At 44.9% G+C, this 18,456-nt stretch overlaps 1 protein-coding gene across 1 annotated transcript in view; it reads left to right on the top strand.

The window, feature by feature from the left end:
* The first annotated feature begins 1,097 nt into the window (after positions 1 to 1,097).
* LOC135915446 (CRISP/Allergen/PR-1-like) overlaps positions 1,098 to 18,456 on the top strand; it is a 30,529-nt gene continuing 13,170 nt past the window's right edge. The window contains exons 1-5 of the mRNA XM_065448524.1: positions 1,098 to 1,215; positions 7,914 to 8,248; positions 9,824 to 9,911; positions 12,523 to 12,695; positions 15,012 to 15,112. Coding sequence (XP_065304596.1) covers positions 7,922 to 8,248; positions 9,824 to 9,911; positions 12,523 to 12,695; positions 15,012 to 15,112 — 689 coding nt within the window. The 5' untranslated portion in view covers positions 1,098 to 1,215; positions 7,914 to 7,921. The remainder of the gene's footprint in view (positions 1,216 to 7,913; positions 8,249 to 9,823; positions 9,912 to 12,522; positions 12,696 to 15,011; positions 15,113 to 18,456) is intronic.

Genomic DNA, 18,456 nt, shown 5'->3' with positions numbered 1-18,456 from the left:
GAATACACTCACATTCACTGGCGCTCACTCACATTTACACTCACGTTCGTGTTCACGTAGTCTCACACTCACCACCTCTCACCAACGTTCGTATACTCACGCACACTCACGACCTCCGTCACTCATTCACACTAATAATCATTCACACCTGTGAAATGAATGCCAGCAGAGGCGGATCTATGGTAGCCTGAAAGTAGGGAAGAGGTGGCCTCATCCCAAAATATACAACGAACGGAGGAGAGGTACCTACTGCACGCTCAGTTTTGTCAGCGCTCAAGTGCTGGCATGTCTTGGGGGGCATGTAAGGCGGGCCTCCGTCCCCTCTCCTCTCTCGATCCACCATTCAATGTGAGTGTGTATCAGTGAGTGTACTCATGATTGAGTGTGCCGATATGTGACTACGTGCATGACATCTGTGTTTTAAAGCATGTTCCGCATCCACCACCAGGAATGGTTGTGAATGACGCTTGTCTTAGCGCCATGTTCGGGGCTTGGTGTTGTGACGCAGAAATATATTTAATAGATGAATTTACTCTTGCTTCGACGGTAAGTATATCAAGCCTCTCTCTCTCTCTCTCTCTCTCTCTCTCTCTCTTTGCCTCGGTACTTTCTTCTCAACAGTCTTTGCGTGAGTATTTACTCATATGAGCACGTCCATGAAAAATAGCGGTACTTTCAAGAAGCGTAAGAAACCCAGACTGACTTCAAACTTACTGTACGTAACGCTGGAACTAAAACATACATCTCTACGCCTTCACCTACTAGCATTTAACAAAATTTGCTGGTGAGCCAGCGCGGCCTTGCTTGCCTCAGGTGTGCCAAGGACATCGACACGACCTTGATTGACACCGCTAGCAAGCATCATTGAGGAATACAATAGCGATAGTTTCGTAAACTTAGGCCCGCCTCTGCCCCATTTTCGGAGCTTTCTAGCCGCAGTTACTCGTGTTAAATATATGTACAGTTTTATCATTCTGTGTCCTTGGCACTTCTCTCAAGACGAAAAGCTGCGTAATCACTGACGCTGGTGTCAGCTTCCGTAATCAGTGCTTACCCCAGCTCTCCTTGCCGGAGAAGTGTTTAGTTTCTTCCTCGTTGTTCCTTCTTGTGGAGATTGCACCAAGGAGAGAAACACGACTCTGACCTATAAGTTAGCGAAGCAGGGTTGCTCTCTAGGCACTTGCGGCGCCGTTAGAGCACTGACACGATATTAAGGTAAGTGTGGCAAAATGCATTTTATGCGTTGCGATGTAACCTAAATTGCTAAAGCAACTGAACAATAGTAATGTTGAGGAGTTACTTAAAACTGTAGCAGCCACGAGCGCTAAAAAATAAGAGCGGGAAGACCTCAGAAGCGTGCTCAAGTGAAGTGCTTTACGGATTTTTTACAGAACTAAATGATTTTTTACAACATAAGTTCTGCATTACAAATCAACATACTCTAATTTATATCCGCAAGATGACCTCAAATATAGGTGTTATGCTAAATGGTAGCTGTCCGCAGCGCGAGGATTGTTTTTTTTTTTTCGTCCCTTGAAAAATCCATACGTAATGAACTTTCAGTGATACAACGTCTGTTTAAAGCAGGGCCAATAATGTGCGGTTTCTCCCTTCAAGCTCGCGAATTCATTGTCGTCACCTTGAAAGTCATCCTGGCCTCTGTCAACAAATTTTAATGCGAAAGCACATATGCCCCAATGAGCGAAATTCCTGCGTCAACGGCGGCATGACCGAGTGACGGTACCAAAAAAAGGTCATACGGCGCAAAGAATGAAAAACGCTTAAAGAGTGCTCGAATTGACGTCAAATTTCTCAATAAGGTTCCTGTAAACAAATTAAATTAATGGCTTTGAAAAAAAATTCGGTAAATTTCGGTCCGGGCGGGCAAAGAACTCGGAGCTCCGGCTTGCGAGGCGAGCACGCTTCCCCGACGCCCTGGCGGCTCCAGGGTTCTGGCTGACTAAAGGCGTGGCCTAGGGCGTGCGTCATTGTGCACGTGACGGCACAGCCAATGGCGAGGAGGTGGCGCCACGTCATGAATGTATGAAATGAGCGCGCTGCTTCACGCGCGTCACTTGCTCTTCGGATTTTGTCGGTGCTGTGTCTACTGCGATGGACTCTGAAGCGTCTACCTCAGCGGCAGCTCAGAAAGCTGAGGCCAACGTTGCACGAACGCCCACACTGAATCAGCGGAAAGAACTTCAATGCATGTAGAAAACGTCAAACGAAAACATTTCAGCGACCAGAATGATTTCGCATTCCCACACGTAAGCATTAGTCTTAAGTGTCTCTGCCGAACGTTCACACGTACTTTTTTTATCCTATTGTAGGAGGCAGTGACATCCTATTGTAGAGGCAGTGGCGATGGGTAAAGTCAAAACAAAATACACTATACTGATGGGCGACTTCAATGCCAGGGTAGGCAAGAATCAGGCTGGAGACAAGTCAGTGGGGGAATATGGCATAGGCTCTAGGAATAGCAGAGGAGACTTATTAGTAGAGTTTGCAGAACAGAATAATATGCGGATAATGAATACCTTTTTCCGCAAGCGGGTTAGTCAAAAGTGGACGTGGAGGAGCCCGAATGGTGAGACTAAAAATGAAATCTACTTCATACTCTGCGCGAACCCTGGCATCATACAAGATGTAGACGTGCTCGGCAAAGTACGCTGCAGTGACCATAGGATGGTAAGAACTCGAATTAGCCTAGACTTGAGGAGGGAACGGAAGAAACTGGTACACAAGAAGCCAATCAATGAGTTAGCGGTAAGAGGGAAACTATAGGAATTCCGGATCAACCTACAGAACAGGTATTCGGCTTTAACTCAGGAAGAGGACCTTAGTGTTGAAGCAATGAACGACAATCTCATGGGCATCATTAAGGAGTGCGCAGTAGAAGTCGGCGGTAACTCCGTTAGACAGGAGACCAGTAAGCTATCGCAGGAGACAAAAGATCTGATCAAGAAACGCCAATGTATGAACGCCTCTAACCCTACAGCTAGAATAGAACTGGCAGAACTTTCTAAGTTAATCAACAAGCGTAAGACAGCGGACATCAGGAACTATAATATGGATAGAATTGAACAGGCTCTCAGGAACGGAGGAAGCCTAAAAACAGTGAAGAAGAAACTAGGAATAGGCAAGAATCAGATGTGTGCGTTGAGAGACAAAGCCGGCAATATCGTCACTAATATGGATGAGGTAGTTCAAGTGGCTGAGGAGTTCTACAGAGATTTATATAGTACCAGTGGCACCCACGACATCGTGGAAGAGAGAATAGCCTAGAGGAATTCGAAATCCCGCAGGTAACGCCAGAAGAAGTAAAGAAAGCCTTAGGAGCTATGCAAAGGGGGAAGGCAGCTGGGGAGGATCAGGTAACAGCAGATTTGTTGAAGGATGGTGGTCAGATTGTTCTAGAGAAACTGGCCACCCTGGATACGCCATGCCTCATAACCTCGAGCGTACCGGAATCTTGGAAGAACGCTAACATAATCCTAATCCATAAGAAAGGGGGCGCCAAAGACTTGAAAAATTATAGACCGATCAGCTTACTGTCCGTTGCCTACAAACTATTTACTAAGGTAATCGCAAATAGAATCAGGAACACTTTAGACTTCTGTCAAGCAAAGGACCAGGCAGGATTCCGTAAAGGCTACTCAACAATAGATCATATTCACACTATCAATCAGGTGATAGAGAAATGTGCGGAATATAACCAACCCTTATATATAGCTTTCATTGATTACGAGAAAGCGTTTGATTCAGTCGAAACCTCAGCAGTCATAGAGGCATTACGGAATCAGGGTGTAGATGAGCCATATGTAAAAATACTGGAAGATATCTATAGCGGCTCGACAGCCACCGTAGTCCTCCACAAAGAAAGCAACAAAATCCCAATAAAGAAAGGCGTCAGACAGGGAGATACGATCTCTCCAATGCTATTCACCACATGTTTACAGGAGGTATTCAGAGACCTGGAGTGGGAAGAATGGGGGATAAAAGTTGATGGAGAATACCTTAGCAACTTGCGATTCGCTGATGATATTGCCTTGCTTAGTAACTCAGGAGACCAACTGCAATGCATGCTCACTGACCTGGAGAGGCAAAGCAGAAGGGCGGGTCTGAAAATTAATCTGCAGAGAACTAATGTAATGTTTAACAGTCTCGGAAGAGAACAACAGTTTGCGATAGGTAGCGAGGCACTGGAAGTAGTAAGGGAATACATCTACTTAGGGCAGGTAGTGACCACGGATCCGGATCATGAGACTGAAATAACCAGAAGAATAAGAATAGGCTGGGGTGCGTTTGGCAGGCATTCTCAAATCATGAACAGCAGGTTGCCACTATCCCTCAAAAGGAAAGTGTATAACAGCTGTGTGTTACCAATACTCACATATGGGGCAGAAACCTGGAGGCTTACGAAAAGGGTTCTGCTGAAATCGAGGACGACGCGACGAGCTATGGAAAGAAGAATGATCGGTGTAACGTTAAAGGATAAGAAAAGAGCAGATTGGGTGAGGCAACAAACGCGGGTAAATGACATCTTAGTTGAAATCAAGAAAAAGAAATGGGCATGGGCCGGACATGTAATAAGGAGGGAAGATAACCGATGGTCATTAAGGGTTACGGACTGGATTCCAAGGGAAAAGAAGCGTAGCAGGGGGCGGCAGAAAGTTAGGTGGGTGGATGACATTAAGACGTTTGCAGGGACAACATGGCCACAATTAGTACATGACCGGGGTAGTTGGAGAAGTATGGGAGAGGCCTTTGCCCTGCAGTGGGCGTAACTAGGCTGATGATGATGATGATGATGAGGAGGAGGAGGCAGTCAAGCCCCATTACAAATTTTAACCAATTTAGCGCCGCCGCAGTAATACGCTTGGCTCTTCCACAGTATGCGCATGAAAATGCCGGCTGACTTTGTCTTCTGAAGAAAGAATTCATACACCGCTTTTATGATACTGCTAACTGGAATGCCAATGTATTTCGAAGCACATTTTAATGTACCTCAAAACTGGCGCTACATTTAGGATTTCTATATGAGTAGTCAAGGCTTCCCTACAGCTCGGCTTCAGTGTCACAATTGCAGCATATGCCCTGAAGTAAATTATCAAAATGTTAATTAGTGAAAATGTTATTAGCTACCGTTACACTGCGATTTGGCACGCAAATAACGTCCGCTTATTAAACTAATACACCTGAACAGGTAGGATTGCGCTGTATGCACGGTTCATTTTTTTTTTATCCATTCAAAGTCAAAAAGAAAACAGGGTATGTGACACTGTTTCAGCGTTGATTCCATGGCTGTTCCCGACAAGTCGATAATATTGTATTGCTAAACTTTAGGTTGCGATTGGCTCGACAGCGACACATGGTCACTCGTCGTCTAATCTTCCTTGCACAGCCCAACTAACATTCGCGCCATGCGCTCGCGAAAGCACGTTCACGTGAACGCATATCCATTTACCTATTGTCTATCTATGCACTAACAGAGTAGGACGGCCAAATGCATTGTCTGATTATTTAGCACTTTTGTCGTTTTTTTTCCCTAGAAAACGAGGCAACATGTACATCTACCGAAAGTTTAGCGTGGTGCAATATTCGAACCCCATCTGCCTATCAAGTATGTGCGGAAGTTTGCCTGTTGACACGAAACCAATAAAACCTTCATGCAATGACTTTGACTCCGTAATTTCGCTACTACGGCTATAATCTTCTCAGAAAACGGCTCAGGAAAGAAAATTTCTCAAACCAAGTAGATGACCATGCCAAGCCTTCTGCATCCTGAATGTATTCTGGAGTTTTACGTGCCACAAACCACGATTTGATTAAGAGGCACGCCGTAGGGGGAGGTGGGGTTCTACGGAATAATTTAGGCCACCACAAGATCTTTAACATGCCCCCAATGCACAGGGCACGGGCTTTATTGCATTTCGCCTCCATCCAAATGCACCCGCTGCGATCAGGATTCAATCACGTGACCTCGTGCGTAGCGGCGCAACACCACATCAGCTAAGCCACTACGGCTGGTGTTCTGTGTCTCGCAGCACCTTTTAAAAATCGAACTTATCTAGAAAAGCCGACTGTGCTTCAGTGAAAGTGGTTTAAGCAATAAAGTAAAATTTATTTTGAGGGCTTGCTGGAACAATATAATGTCAACATCGATCGGAATATTCGCACCATAACCTATACAGGGTGTCCCAGCTAACGTTAGCCAAGTTGCCCAACGAAAATTAACATTGAAAACTTGAAAAAAAAAACACCATGCAAGGTACAATCTTAAGACCTCCGATGACTGAACGCTGTTGATTTTATAAGTGAACTTGCATCGTGTTTTTTTATATCTTTTTTTTTCATTCAATCAACAGCTTGTCTAATGTTAGTTGGAACACATGGTATACAAGAGGCACGAGGCAGGACGTAGTAACGATGTAGATCCAAATGTCTTTTTATATTGCGACATGTGTATGACCACCTAGGTACTCCAGTTTCCGGTTGCGATAATCACTGCGGTTAAGAAGAGGATAGGATCGCGAGGACTTCGTTCTCAACAGCTAGACGGACTGCCGTGGAATGGCAGTACAACAACAACAACAAAATGTTCTTTCCTTAACGTCGACACACATCAGTTGTGGCATCTTGATGCGTCTGCAGTGCATGAACATGGGCTCATCTTAGTGTGACAAGTGGTTCTTGTTCGCTTGGGACAGCTATTGGTAACGACTCTTGCCGAATACGAGACTTTATGACACTTTGTTGTGCAGGCGCAGTACTTGTTGTGATGCATAAATACAGACACTACATATAGAAAAACTACGAAACCGGTTTGACATAATTAAAAGGATCCCATTTTAAATATGGCAGCCTTGTTACTTGGCGCATGTTCATCAATTCAGCGGGCGCTCCGCCCATATTGTCAACCGTAAGCGCCATATCGTGGTGCTCGCAGAAGCAGGTTTTGTAATCCAGAATCCCGAAGCGTCCAGAAAATTCGAGTGTTTGCTCGAACTGCTTTAGTGCTATCACGCGCTTCCCTCTAACGAGAATATTTATAATAAATACGCACGTGAAATACACCAGGAAGGAAGAAAATGGAGAGATACTGGTCTCTCTGCAGCAGTCTTCACGTCATACTTACAGATAACAAAGCAAATGTGCATAAACACGTAAAAAATTTAGTTTTTTTACATTTTTATTACTTTATATTTGTTGATATTGGCCTTCTTCATAAATCTCTGACAATGTCTTGTTTGGAGCTTCGCCCCATTGTTGTAACTTTCCCACATTGCTCAAGTTTGTTTCTCCTTTCTGTTGTGAACCTATGTGCGTTTTCATGTATGTAAACTGCCTTCTTTAATAATGCTCCTTTTGTGGTTGATGCGTGTGTTTTTCCTCATTAGGCCCAACTGTATCCTCTCTTTGTTAGTTTTTATTCTTTGTTTACTTTTTTCTTGCAGATTTTTTTTTCACTTGGCGGGAGGAAGAAGGAGTATATATTAATGAATAGAAAGGATTTGTGCTACAGTGCCCGTGCGCGCTCCTGGGCACGATAAGTAAATAAATGGTTGACTGAGCATTTCTTTTTTTTATTTCGTAATTATTATTCGGTTTGAAAATATTTATACAATTTTTCCTAGAAGAAAATAAGGGAATGAGCAGGCTGGCAACTGCCACTGGAAGGAGTGCACGACGGCTGCTAGCTCTTAAGGAAGGAGGCCACAGACAGAGAAATGGAAGATAGGAAGAAGGGAAGAGGGAACAAAGAACAAGACGACCGTATCACAAAGACTAAACTAAAACAATGAACAAATAATATAATACAGCATCTTACTATGCTCGAAAATGATCAAATACTTTAATGACCTGCTTTTTCTCTCTCTTTTTTTCTTCTTTTTTTGTGCCGTGTGGTATAGGTTCAACGATGACGCTCAACAGAGGTATGCCGACCGAGTCACAATTCTCAAGAATTGCGATGGTAACTTTTCTTGTACTGAGCGTGCCAGTGGCAGTGGCCCGCATATTGGACGGCAGCTATCAACGTGGCGGCGACTGTGAGAGCATCTATCAGCGCTACAGTCAGGATCACGTACTGTGCCGGCAGCGCTGGAGCAACTGCCGCTCTGTTGCCTCGTTCGTCGAAGACGACGACAAGAGAGTCATCCTCGACGCCCACAACCGTTTCCGGAGTGAAATCGCAACGGGGAGCAACGGCTCGAGGCTGCCCTACGCTTCCAACATGCTGGAAATGGTGAGGCTGCATCCGCGCTTATAGCTTCATCGTGGCCTTGTACAGCTGACATAAAGAGAGAGAAGCAACGAGAGGCCGGGAGGTTAACCGGACGCACGGCCGGTTCGCGGCCCTGCACTGGGAGAAGGGGATAAAGGGGCGAAGAGAGACAGAGAAGGAAATAGAGAGAGGGGTAACCGCACTAGCTGCGTGCCCTCTTGAATGTGCGCATCAAGTCCGTAAGAAACGGTCGCCGAGACCTGTCGACTTCAGGTATTGCAGCAACGCCATCGCTGCTCTCTGCGCCAGCGAGGCGCACTGCCATGGTCCAAGGACCTTCGCTTCAAAAAACGGTCATGAGTCTTGACTTTTTTATCCTGAACGGGTAATACTACTAGAGCTTTTACGCTCATCATCAGATCCTAGAAGCGAACCTAACTAGGGCGCCTTCTTGAGTGCCGTAATTTAAGAAGGTCTCGGTCCTGGTTTAGATACGAACCATCGGCCGTTGCAGGCTGTACCTTCACCTAAATTTATTGAACTGAAACATTAAGTTGCGGGCTTTCAACTAAACAAAATAGTGGTTCACGAAACAAGCCCAAGAAAAAGGTAGCATCGCTTGAGACCATTCGCAGAGTGCAACAAATACAGAAATCTCAGCAAATGGCACATTGGTCGGTTGTTCGAGCCTAAAAGAAAAGGACATTTTTTATATATATGTCTGTGAGCGTCACGGAGACCAGACTTGTAGAAACAGTGCACGCCTGACCGTGCAGCCTTAGTTGGACGCACGAACCATTTGTCTACGTCCCACTTTTGTTTTTCCACCCACCCAAGAAATTATATTTAGTAAGGCTGTACAAATAGTCGTAACTCTGATTACGGATCTAATGTTTGTTGCTGCTCCAAACGTTTGTCGAATTTGCGGGTCAAGTTTACTTGTTTTGACACGCTCACTGGACCCACTAGGCGAAAAACCCATACGCCCCGCTGCACCTCTATAACGGTTATTTCGAAAGCTCGCTGTTGTTGCGAATTAATAAAAAAAAGACAGCTGTCTGAGTAAAAGAAAACTTTTCTAAAGCAGCTAAAGATGAACGTCGCTCATGCACTATGTGAAAAGTTATTTGTTATCACTTTATTCTGAGCTATATTTTTCTCTTGTTTACACATTGTTTTAGCTGCGTTCCTGTGATAGCGGATCATTAGAAGGTTAACCAACCGTTTTATTTCGCAGTTGCTAACAAATAACAACATTCTTCTACTCTACAGCGGTTTCAACCGACTTCCGGCTGTAAATATTCTTTAATTAAGCGATAATAGCGCCAAGTTATGTTACTTTTTAGAGGCACTACAAAGCGTTCCTCAGTCCTGCAAGTAACAAAAAAAGTATCATTGCGGCGTGCTGAGCGCGTCATAATTCGATATGTAGGAAGGTGTTATCCGTTGCTGTAATTGCACTTTATTTGCTGTACTTGGATGCGCCATCAGTTTTCGTCGCCCCCCTTCCCCCCCGCCCTTTCAATTAAAAGCGATTATTATTTCCTATAAGTGTTGTACGTTTGGAAGCTACTATATGGATGACGTGTCTTGCAGGAATGGGACGACGACCTTGCAAGAGTGGCGCAGGCCCATGCCGATCTTTGCACTAACCAGCCATCCTGCTCCTCGTGTATGAGAATCGGTGCGTTTTACACCAATCATGACCGTTCAGTCGATCATGTGATACCCCACCTCGCTTTTAGCTATCTCAAACTTTTTTTTCGCCTGGTCGTCCGTGTTCTAAAAATAGCTGTTTCATCGGGCATTTTCATCAGCGTTCATTTACAAAAGAGAAAAACGTAGCTTGTTCATCACTTCCTAAACTCTTCCTGGGTCAGTGTCTCCGCGGTCATACTAAATGTGCGATAGACAGGGCACGCTCCGTTGATATTGCGGCTGGTCGGCACGCAAAGTATTGTCTATATCAGGAAACATCACGCGCACATTGTCTGCGCTTTAATGTTAATCCCTGTGTAACATAAACACCCGAAAACAAAAGTGCACAAGCCACGGGTTTCTCGAACATATATGTATAGATGTTTGTTTTTTATTCGCTGGACGCACAGATGAAAAATTGACGTGCCGTTCGTGCTGTTATGCTCCGAGTGCAGTAGTCAAGTTCAGGCTGCAATTAGCAGGCTGTGAAGAAAATTAAGTTTTCTTTTCCCCTGGAAACCGTAATCTGCACACTTTTTATCCCAAGGGTCATGTCACCGATTTTGATTTACATCACTTGGACGCGTGTATCGTCCTCAATCAGTCCGTTTTGCAGCCGGAATGGGTTCGTGTACTTCCCGAAATTCCCCAGGCGGTTTCTTTTCTGACACCGACAGCAACAAAACCTGTTCTCAGAATGTGAGTGGCTCGCAATCAAGTTCAGCTGAAGAAAAAAATATGGTGCTCAGTGTCATTCTTCACCCTTAAAGACGGCGTTATCGCAGTGTAGTGGTATGAATCACCGTTGCTCTCCTCTGACGTTTGGAGTTAAGGTCCCCTGACCAACAAGTTTATCTAAGGCAGCGCTAACACAGGGGATGTAGAAAGAAAAGGACGGCATAAGCGCTGTCTCGCAGAAGAAGAAGAAACTTTAATAAAGAACAGTCCGGCAGTGCTTGCTGTGGTGGCCTCAGGTGACGGCTCGAAGTCCTTGGACTCGAGCGGCATCTTCGGCTTGCCGGACGGCCCAGAGCTGGTCTGCCAGCTCTGAACTTCTGATAGCCGCCTCCCAGCGGCGGCGACGCCTACGGGGAAGGTCCCCGGTGGCTCCCGCATCCGGGGCGGCGTCGGGAAGAAGCGAGCTCGAGCCTTCTGCCACCCTGGCAACGGCCGCGATTATGGACGCGTCGCCAACGGAGCTGGTCTGATTACCGTTGTTGCCGGCACATTCCCAGAGCATGTGTCGCAGCGTTGCTCTCTGTCCGCATGTTTTACACGCGTCTGTTGAATATAAACGCGGATAGCAGTGGTGTAAGATAGCGGGGCTAGGGTAGGTGTGTGTTTGGAGCAAGCGTAACGTTACGGCCTTGTTCCTGTTCAATTTGTCGTGCGGTGGCGGGAATGTGCGCCTTTCGAGTCTGTAGTGTTGGGTGAGGTCTCTGAACGTGGTTAGGCGATCGCTCCACGCCCAGTGTGCTTCTTGTTGTGTTTCTGTTGTAGTGTCCCGATCCGGCAGATCCGATGCCCCGCTCTCGGGGGCGGAGGCGGCCACATAATCAGCGGCGGCTCGGCGTGTGAGACCTCGAACCGTGGCGTGGGCCGCCTCGTTGCCCGCGAGCGGAACATCGGTATGTGCCGGGGTCCAGAGGAGGAAGACCGTAGAATTTTGGCGTTGCGAGGGCGATGACGAGTCGCCGTCGTCAGAAATTTGGAGTATGCGGGCAACTGAAATTTTATTAAGATCTACCCGGAATATATACAGATATAGAAACAAAAACGTGAACGCGAAAACAACAAGAAACCGCATAGAGTAGCAAAAGAACCTAGCGACAACGCAGTGAAAAGGAAAGCAAATCACACGTGACGCACTGTCAAGGGGTGCACCCTGCTTATAGCAAATTATTATTATTATTATTATTATTATTATTATTATTATTATTATTATAAAGAATGCTCTCAATAACGATTAGCACGATAGCACTAAGTACATCCCAATAAAATATCGGTTGCGATACAACGCTCGCGTCGCCTTTCTCTTTCTTCATCCCTTGTGTTAGCATCGCATTTTGTTTACAGCCATGAACCACATCCACCTAGCCCAATTCGCAGTTATAATTTAAGGGTATCTAGCTCAGAGCTTTGACACCTCAGCTTACTAGACTGACGCCATGGCTACGGACACATTGCAGCGGATCATGTTGGTTCGATCGAGGTATGTGGAAAATCCCACCTGACAAATTTTTATAACGAAGCTCAACATTGTTTCTGTTTACAAGAGCAGCTAAACGGCTTTTAAGATTCCCCATGCCCGACATACGCTCTCTGTTGTTGTCACCTCAAGCACAAAAAGTTTTGGCGGGGCTATACGCGCGACCCTGTCGCGCCATGCTTGAATAAGTGAGGTAAATATGCGTGTGAGTCAGTAGTCGTGTGGCAGCATACCAGGCCAATTGGTCGCGCATAGTGTCCTACTAAATCACTGTAGTGGAAACGAATCGTCGGGCTCGTTTCACCACCGAAAGGTTAAATGTGCAGAATTCCTTACTTCCTATCCTGCTTCTTTTTTTTTCCTTTTTTTTTAACTTGCACAAATGCAGAGAAATTCCCGTACGTTGGCCGCTCCAGTTGCAACATTCGCACGGATTATGAACACCACAGCTCCGACTGGGAAGATTGCATTGGATCCATGTTTGACGAGTCCCACAGGATTCCCATCGGACGTTCAAGCACACCATTAAGCACAATTCGTGGAGCCGAAAGTTTCACTCAGGTGAGAAAACATCCTCGGTGTAATTAAAGATCGCAGTAAGAAGCCTTAGGCTTGCACTGGAGAGAAAATAAGACGATGATGACGACATGCTCTGTTACTTTAAATCGCATCAGAACATGGTTTCAACATGTTCCACCACGAAGTATTTCTTTTCTCATTAGGTCACGTAAAAGCCACTGTATAAGCATTTCAAAAAACTATGTAAGATTTATTGAAGGAGCACCAGTTAAGGGAAGATTTTTGTTCAAGTATCTGTTGTTTCGGATTCAATATCTCAATCTCTGTGGTCGCCAGGTCTATATGATAAACCCTCAAGTCATCGCTTCAAAGTAGACATTACTGTAAAATTTGCAGTTAGCATTAGCAATTTTTAAGACTATTTGATCAATTAGTTTTGCAATATATTACTACGGTAAGCATTGATATTTACGAAGAAGATAGACCGTAATCTAACTTTGAGAGTTTTGTTATTCAGACAACCCTACACGTTCGGTTCTTTGTCACCCCAAAGCTCGCCACGTGTCAGACATTCGCTGGTCCTCTTTCCATGGCTCGTTCTGGCTTCAACTAAATTCAGCGTTGATTTACAACAGCTTGCACAAGGTACGGTACTTAGGACCACCGTGGCAAACAAGCTGTAAGAATACAATTTGACTCGCCCAGGATTCCACTAGCAGGCAGCAAGAGCGGTGAGCACATTGTAAAAAAAAATCAGTACGTTCAAGTGTTAAGTGTATATTAGGCATATGAGACATCCATTCAAAATATGCATATAAATATATGCACATTTATCCAGCATATTGCTCGCACAGGCAAGGAAGGGTCTTAGATGGTTTTCAGGATGGTAAATGTGCTTTAGCTAGCTTCACCCCAATACATACTTATATTGCTGTGAGGTTACTCACCATGCGAAAATAAAAATAATACCGGCAAACGAAAGCCTCATGAGAGCACCTGAGATTATATTAAAGCGTGCGGCGCAAGACAGTGGGGCCTCCAAAATTGGAACAACGGTGGTACGTGGGTTGGAGGCTCGCTATAGCAGGTGTGTGCCAGGGGTGTTCGCATAGAAGATCAGCAGTCCACGGCAGCGGACAGTCAATCTTGTATTCCACCAGTAGGAAAAGGACCTCAGTGACCCCCAACCCACGGACCAGCCCAGCCCGCCGAAGTATACTAAATAATGACACGTTATTTACACTTAGTAAGTTTGCACAAATACTCACTTGCCTTCACCGCAATACATTGCATATACTTCTTCACACTACACAACTGTACTGCAATGAAGCTACTTTGGAACACATCTAATGCGTGTTGTTGCAAACGTTACCCGTCGTGGTTGCTTAGAGGCTATGGCGTTGGGCTGCTGAGCACGAGGTCACGGAGCGAAACGCAAGAACACCCGTGCACTTAGATTTAGGTGCGCGCCCACTACGGCGTGCCTCATAATCATGTCGTGGTTTTGGGACATAAAACCCCATAATTTAATTTAATTTTCTTTGTTGCAAACGTTTCGTGCGATTAATTGATCCGCCTTATATTCACTGAACTTCATACCGTTCCTGTAAGATGCTGTTTTGATTACAGATTCGAATGTGTTTCTAGGTGCACAACATCCAAAGATGATTCTTTTTTTTCCGCATTGTAACACTCATGCCCAGCTGTTCGTTCCGTTATTTTTTAAGTTGCCATTCCCTTTTCTGTTGCCAAAAAGCCATACCAGCTATGATTTTATTGTGTGTTTGGTTGTATCTAACCAATGTTTTTGTACTTGTCTGTATATGTTAAGAAAAATACTTTGTTGTTGTTGTTGTTGTTGTTGTTGTTGTTGTTGTTGTTGTTGTTGTTGTTGTTGTTGTTGTTGTTGTTGTTGTTGTTGTTTACTTAGTGTGCATGCCCAGGAACAACCTTAAGTTTTGAGTGCCACTGAAACTGAAATAAAAGGTTGACGGATTGATATAAGATGCTTGTTCGTGTGCGTTCGAACACGTGAGTATGCACAGAGGTTTTATGCGATCGGCAATATCGTAGGCAACATCGACACTGGCGCAGTTATAAAATATAGATTATAATCACAGTGTGCACATCCCCCTATAAAGAGCCCTGAAAGCTGCGCGTGCGACCACAACCGGTCATCTGCCTCGCAGCAAAGCCGGCAGCTACACACTGCGCCACGGCGCACTTGGGAAGAAGTATATTAGTTGTAGCCAAGCTAAACTGCAAGGTTCAGAAAATGCCAGACAGGGTGTTTTTTCTGTGCTAATGCTACTCGGAAAACTACCTAATATTTTTGTTTTGTTGTCCTTCCTCACGCAGCTGGCTTGGGCGAGAACCTGGAAAGTTGGATGCGGCTTTTCCAGCTACCCGTCTCATAGTTTTCGCTTTGAGATGCGCTACACTTGTGCCTACGGTCCTGGGTGAGAAACGCCTTAAGAGAGCATAACTACATAGCTTGTATATTCAGTCACGCGATGTAAAAGACGATGGTTGTGGTGACCACCAGGACTGTCGCGTCCAAAGCGAATAGAATTTCTCGGCAGCAAAGACAATTCCTACATTGACTATTCCATAGAATTCCTCTATGACACCAATGCAAGGGCAGCAGCTCCATCAAGTTCAAGTTAATTTTCTTTAGATATGACACATTTAGCGAATGGGGCAATTTGGCTAGCGACTTTTGTAATAAATTATTATTTATGGTAATCGTCGACACAACTCACGTAGCAAGTTCTTGTTATAATTGAGATTTTTCTATCTTGAGGCGTGTGTTACAGCTCCTTTATAGAACTATTCAAGAACAACTGCCAGCGTACGCTTCTGTTATAGCTAAGATTTTCTATTTTCTACTTTTTTTGTTTAAATTAAAATAAAAGAAAGAGACGTAGTCACCTTGTAATGGTGACGGCTACTCCTTTTCGCATAGCGGAAACAGCACTATAAAAAATGTCTAGTAAGAAAATTAGAAGAAACCACGTCATAGGGCTAGAAATTCACAGCATACATTCTTATACACCCAAGAACATATAAATATAGAAGGCAAAGGCAAGTCGCACCACAATGAGTTTGTAATCAAAGTCACAAACACTCACAAGCACTGTGATGAGCATATAAACAGATGAGAATACACAGAATACAAAAAAGTGTATTCCGTAATATCCAACGCTAATAATTAAAAGTAATAGGAAGAAGTTGTAGCTACATCGTGTGACTATTCAGTGCAATATCTAGTACTTGTTAATGATGTAGTGTCTTCGTGAAAATGCTCGAGCGCGTTCAATGCTTTTCGCTGTGCTATTTTCGGTGGCCACGGGCCCAGCAATCTTACTACTGAGAAAGGTCAGTGAGGATCACTGTACTGAAGCTCTTGTTCTATATAGCTGCCGTCTTTGCAGCGCGTATGTGGGGCATTAGAAGAGCAGATGGCGAACATCCTCATAATCGTGGCCACAGGAGCAAGCCGGGGAAGAAGCCCGATTTATGCGATGTAGGAAAAGTTTGGCGTATGCTGTCCCAAGGCGCAGTCGATGAATTAGTGTCTCAGTACTTTTCCAAGGTAAATAATCGATTCCTTAGTATTTTCGTTGAATCAGGTTGACATACACAAGTCCTTCTTTAGTACTCTTAATATGCGTTGCGTGTCCATTCGTGACAAAGGAATGAAATGAAGTTCTGCACCTTTATGGGCCGATTATGCCTACAAGTACGATAATTCGTTGCCTGCTACACTAGCATGCCACACGACCCACTTTAATATCACTGTAATATGTTCTCTTTCAGCAGCCAGGGTTAAACTTCAGTACTGCGTATGTTATTCGTGCATGTGGTTGGCTGTCATCAATATTTTAAAGACATGCTAAAGCCGATAAGGAGTCCGTACAGATGAACCACTTTTTGGGTGTCTCATAAGTTTTGATAAAATAAATGGCTTGTATATTTGCCATTAATTCCTATATTGTTGGTGATGACGTGCGTCCTAGTCGACAAGTGTTCTCTATACCTGTAAGGATGGTATAACGTAAGCTGCAGTCACACTTTCTGTAATTACAGAACCGTCCATGTAGACGTGAATATATTCCTGGTACTTGTCAAATGTTTGGTATAAAGCTAATTGTTTCGCTGCTAATGTGGAAACGTAGCTTTCATTTTTAAGACCTCCGATTAGCGTTTCTATTTCCGGTGCCTGTAGAAGCGATGGTGGGTAGCAGAGCTCTGAGAGACAGAAAAGTGATGCAAATCCCACGCACTGTGAGAGTCGATGTAAGCGAAGCTTTCCGTGCTACATGCCTTGATTTACGATAATTAGCGGTGATGTTGACGGCTAACGCTTAATTTCTTCAACGTTTAGGCTAACACGAGAGTGATGATTTGATATTAAACGTTACCTTGCGTGCACCACTGCTGTTTGTCTGCGTAGTACACAGAACACACAGGAAGAGGTGTTTGCTTGAGGCGTTGTTATGCGCCATATTTTATAACCTCTGAGAGGGTTGAGCGTTGTCATTTCTTCGCATGGCACATCGCATTGTGGCAGAAGTATTAAACTGGAATTGAATTATGGGACTGCACGCGCCAAAACCAGACTCGAATTACGAAGCAAGCCGTAGTGGCGGACTCCGGATTGATTTTGACACCGTGATGTTCTTTAACGTGTCCCAAAATTTAAGTGCGCGTGCGTTTTCTATTTCGCCCCCGTCGAAATTCGGCTGCCGCGATTGGGATCAAATCCGCGACCTCTAGCAATGCCATAGCTGCGAAGCTAATGCGGCGGGTAATAATAATAATATTTGGGGTTTTGTGCCAAAACCGCTTTCTGATTATGAGGCACGCCGTAGTGGAGGACTCCGGAAATTTTTGACCACCTGGGGTTTTTTAACGTGCACCTAAATCTAAGCACACGGGTGTTTTCGCATTTTTCCCCCATCGAAATGCGGCCGCCGTGGCCGGGATTAGATCCCGCGACCTCGTGCTCAGCAGCCCAACACCATAACCACTGAGCAACCACGGCGGGTGGAATGCGGCGGGTACAGAAGTGTTGATTTGGCGGTCGACCGCTTACGTAGTGTGCCCTGGACCCTGCGGTACGCTTTAATTAATGCGGCTCTGCTTTTGCATGCCCTGCTTAAGTTGCCCGCTTGACATATTTGCATGGCGTTTATTTTTCAGAAATAGAAGCAACGTACTGTACCGTACCTTAACCGCTGTCCTATAATAGTGAAGTTTCCTTACTTTGTCACGTCACCTCCCCCCTTCTCTTATATGGGAACTGCCTCTTCTCCTCCCTCTCCTTCTTCTCCTCTTCTCCTCTCTCCAGTTCTATCTGCGTCCCCTCAGGCCTCGCACGTTAGTAGAAAGGGAAGCGCTGCAGTTTCTGCAATGCTATAATGCAGATATGAGAAGCAACAAGAAGCATGTGCTTGCCGCGGTAAAGCTAGGGAAACTATTGAGCATGTTTTATTAGAATGTGAGGACGTCTGCCCAGCGGTATATTTAGGCCCCACTGGCCTCCTTAAGCCATTGTGTTCAGCGAGAGCAAGGGAAAAGTAAACATGTCCGCAATAGGGATTAGTAAGAGACGATGGGAGGATTGGTGGAAGAAAAGTAGGGAAACGACAAGAAACGGAGATGTACAATAGCAAAGTTCGCAATAGATCAGAAAATTTGGTTGTGGGAGTTCATAGTGTTTTCTTTTCTTGTTTAACCTAGGTAGGACATTAGGCAGTATAGTAGCAAGAGCTTGGTGACGCAACCCACCACCCCGTTC

Source organism: Dermacentor albipictus, chromosome 4 (genome assembly GCF_038994185.2).
Source record: "Dermacentor albipictus isolate Rhodes 1998 colony chromosome 4, USDA_Dalb.pri_finalv2, whole genome shotgun sequence".
Taxonomy (NCBI): domain Eukaryota; kingdom Metazoa; phylum Arthropoda; class Arachnida; order Ixodida; family Ixodidae; genus Dermacentor; species Dermacentor albipictus.
The sequence above is the reverse complement of the archived record's forward strand: the minus strand, read 5'-3'. Positions and strand labels throughout refer to the sequence as shown.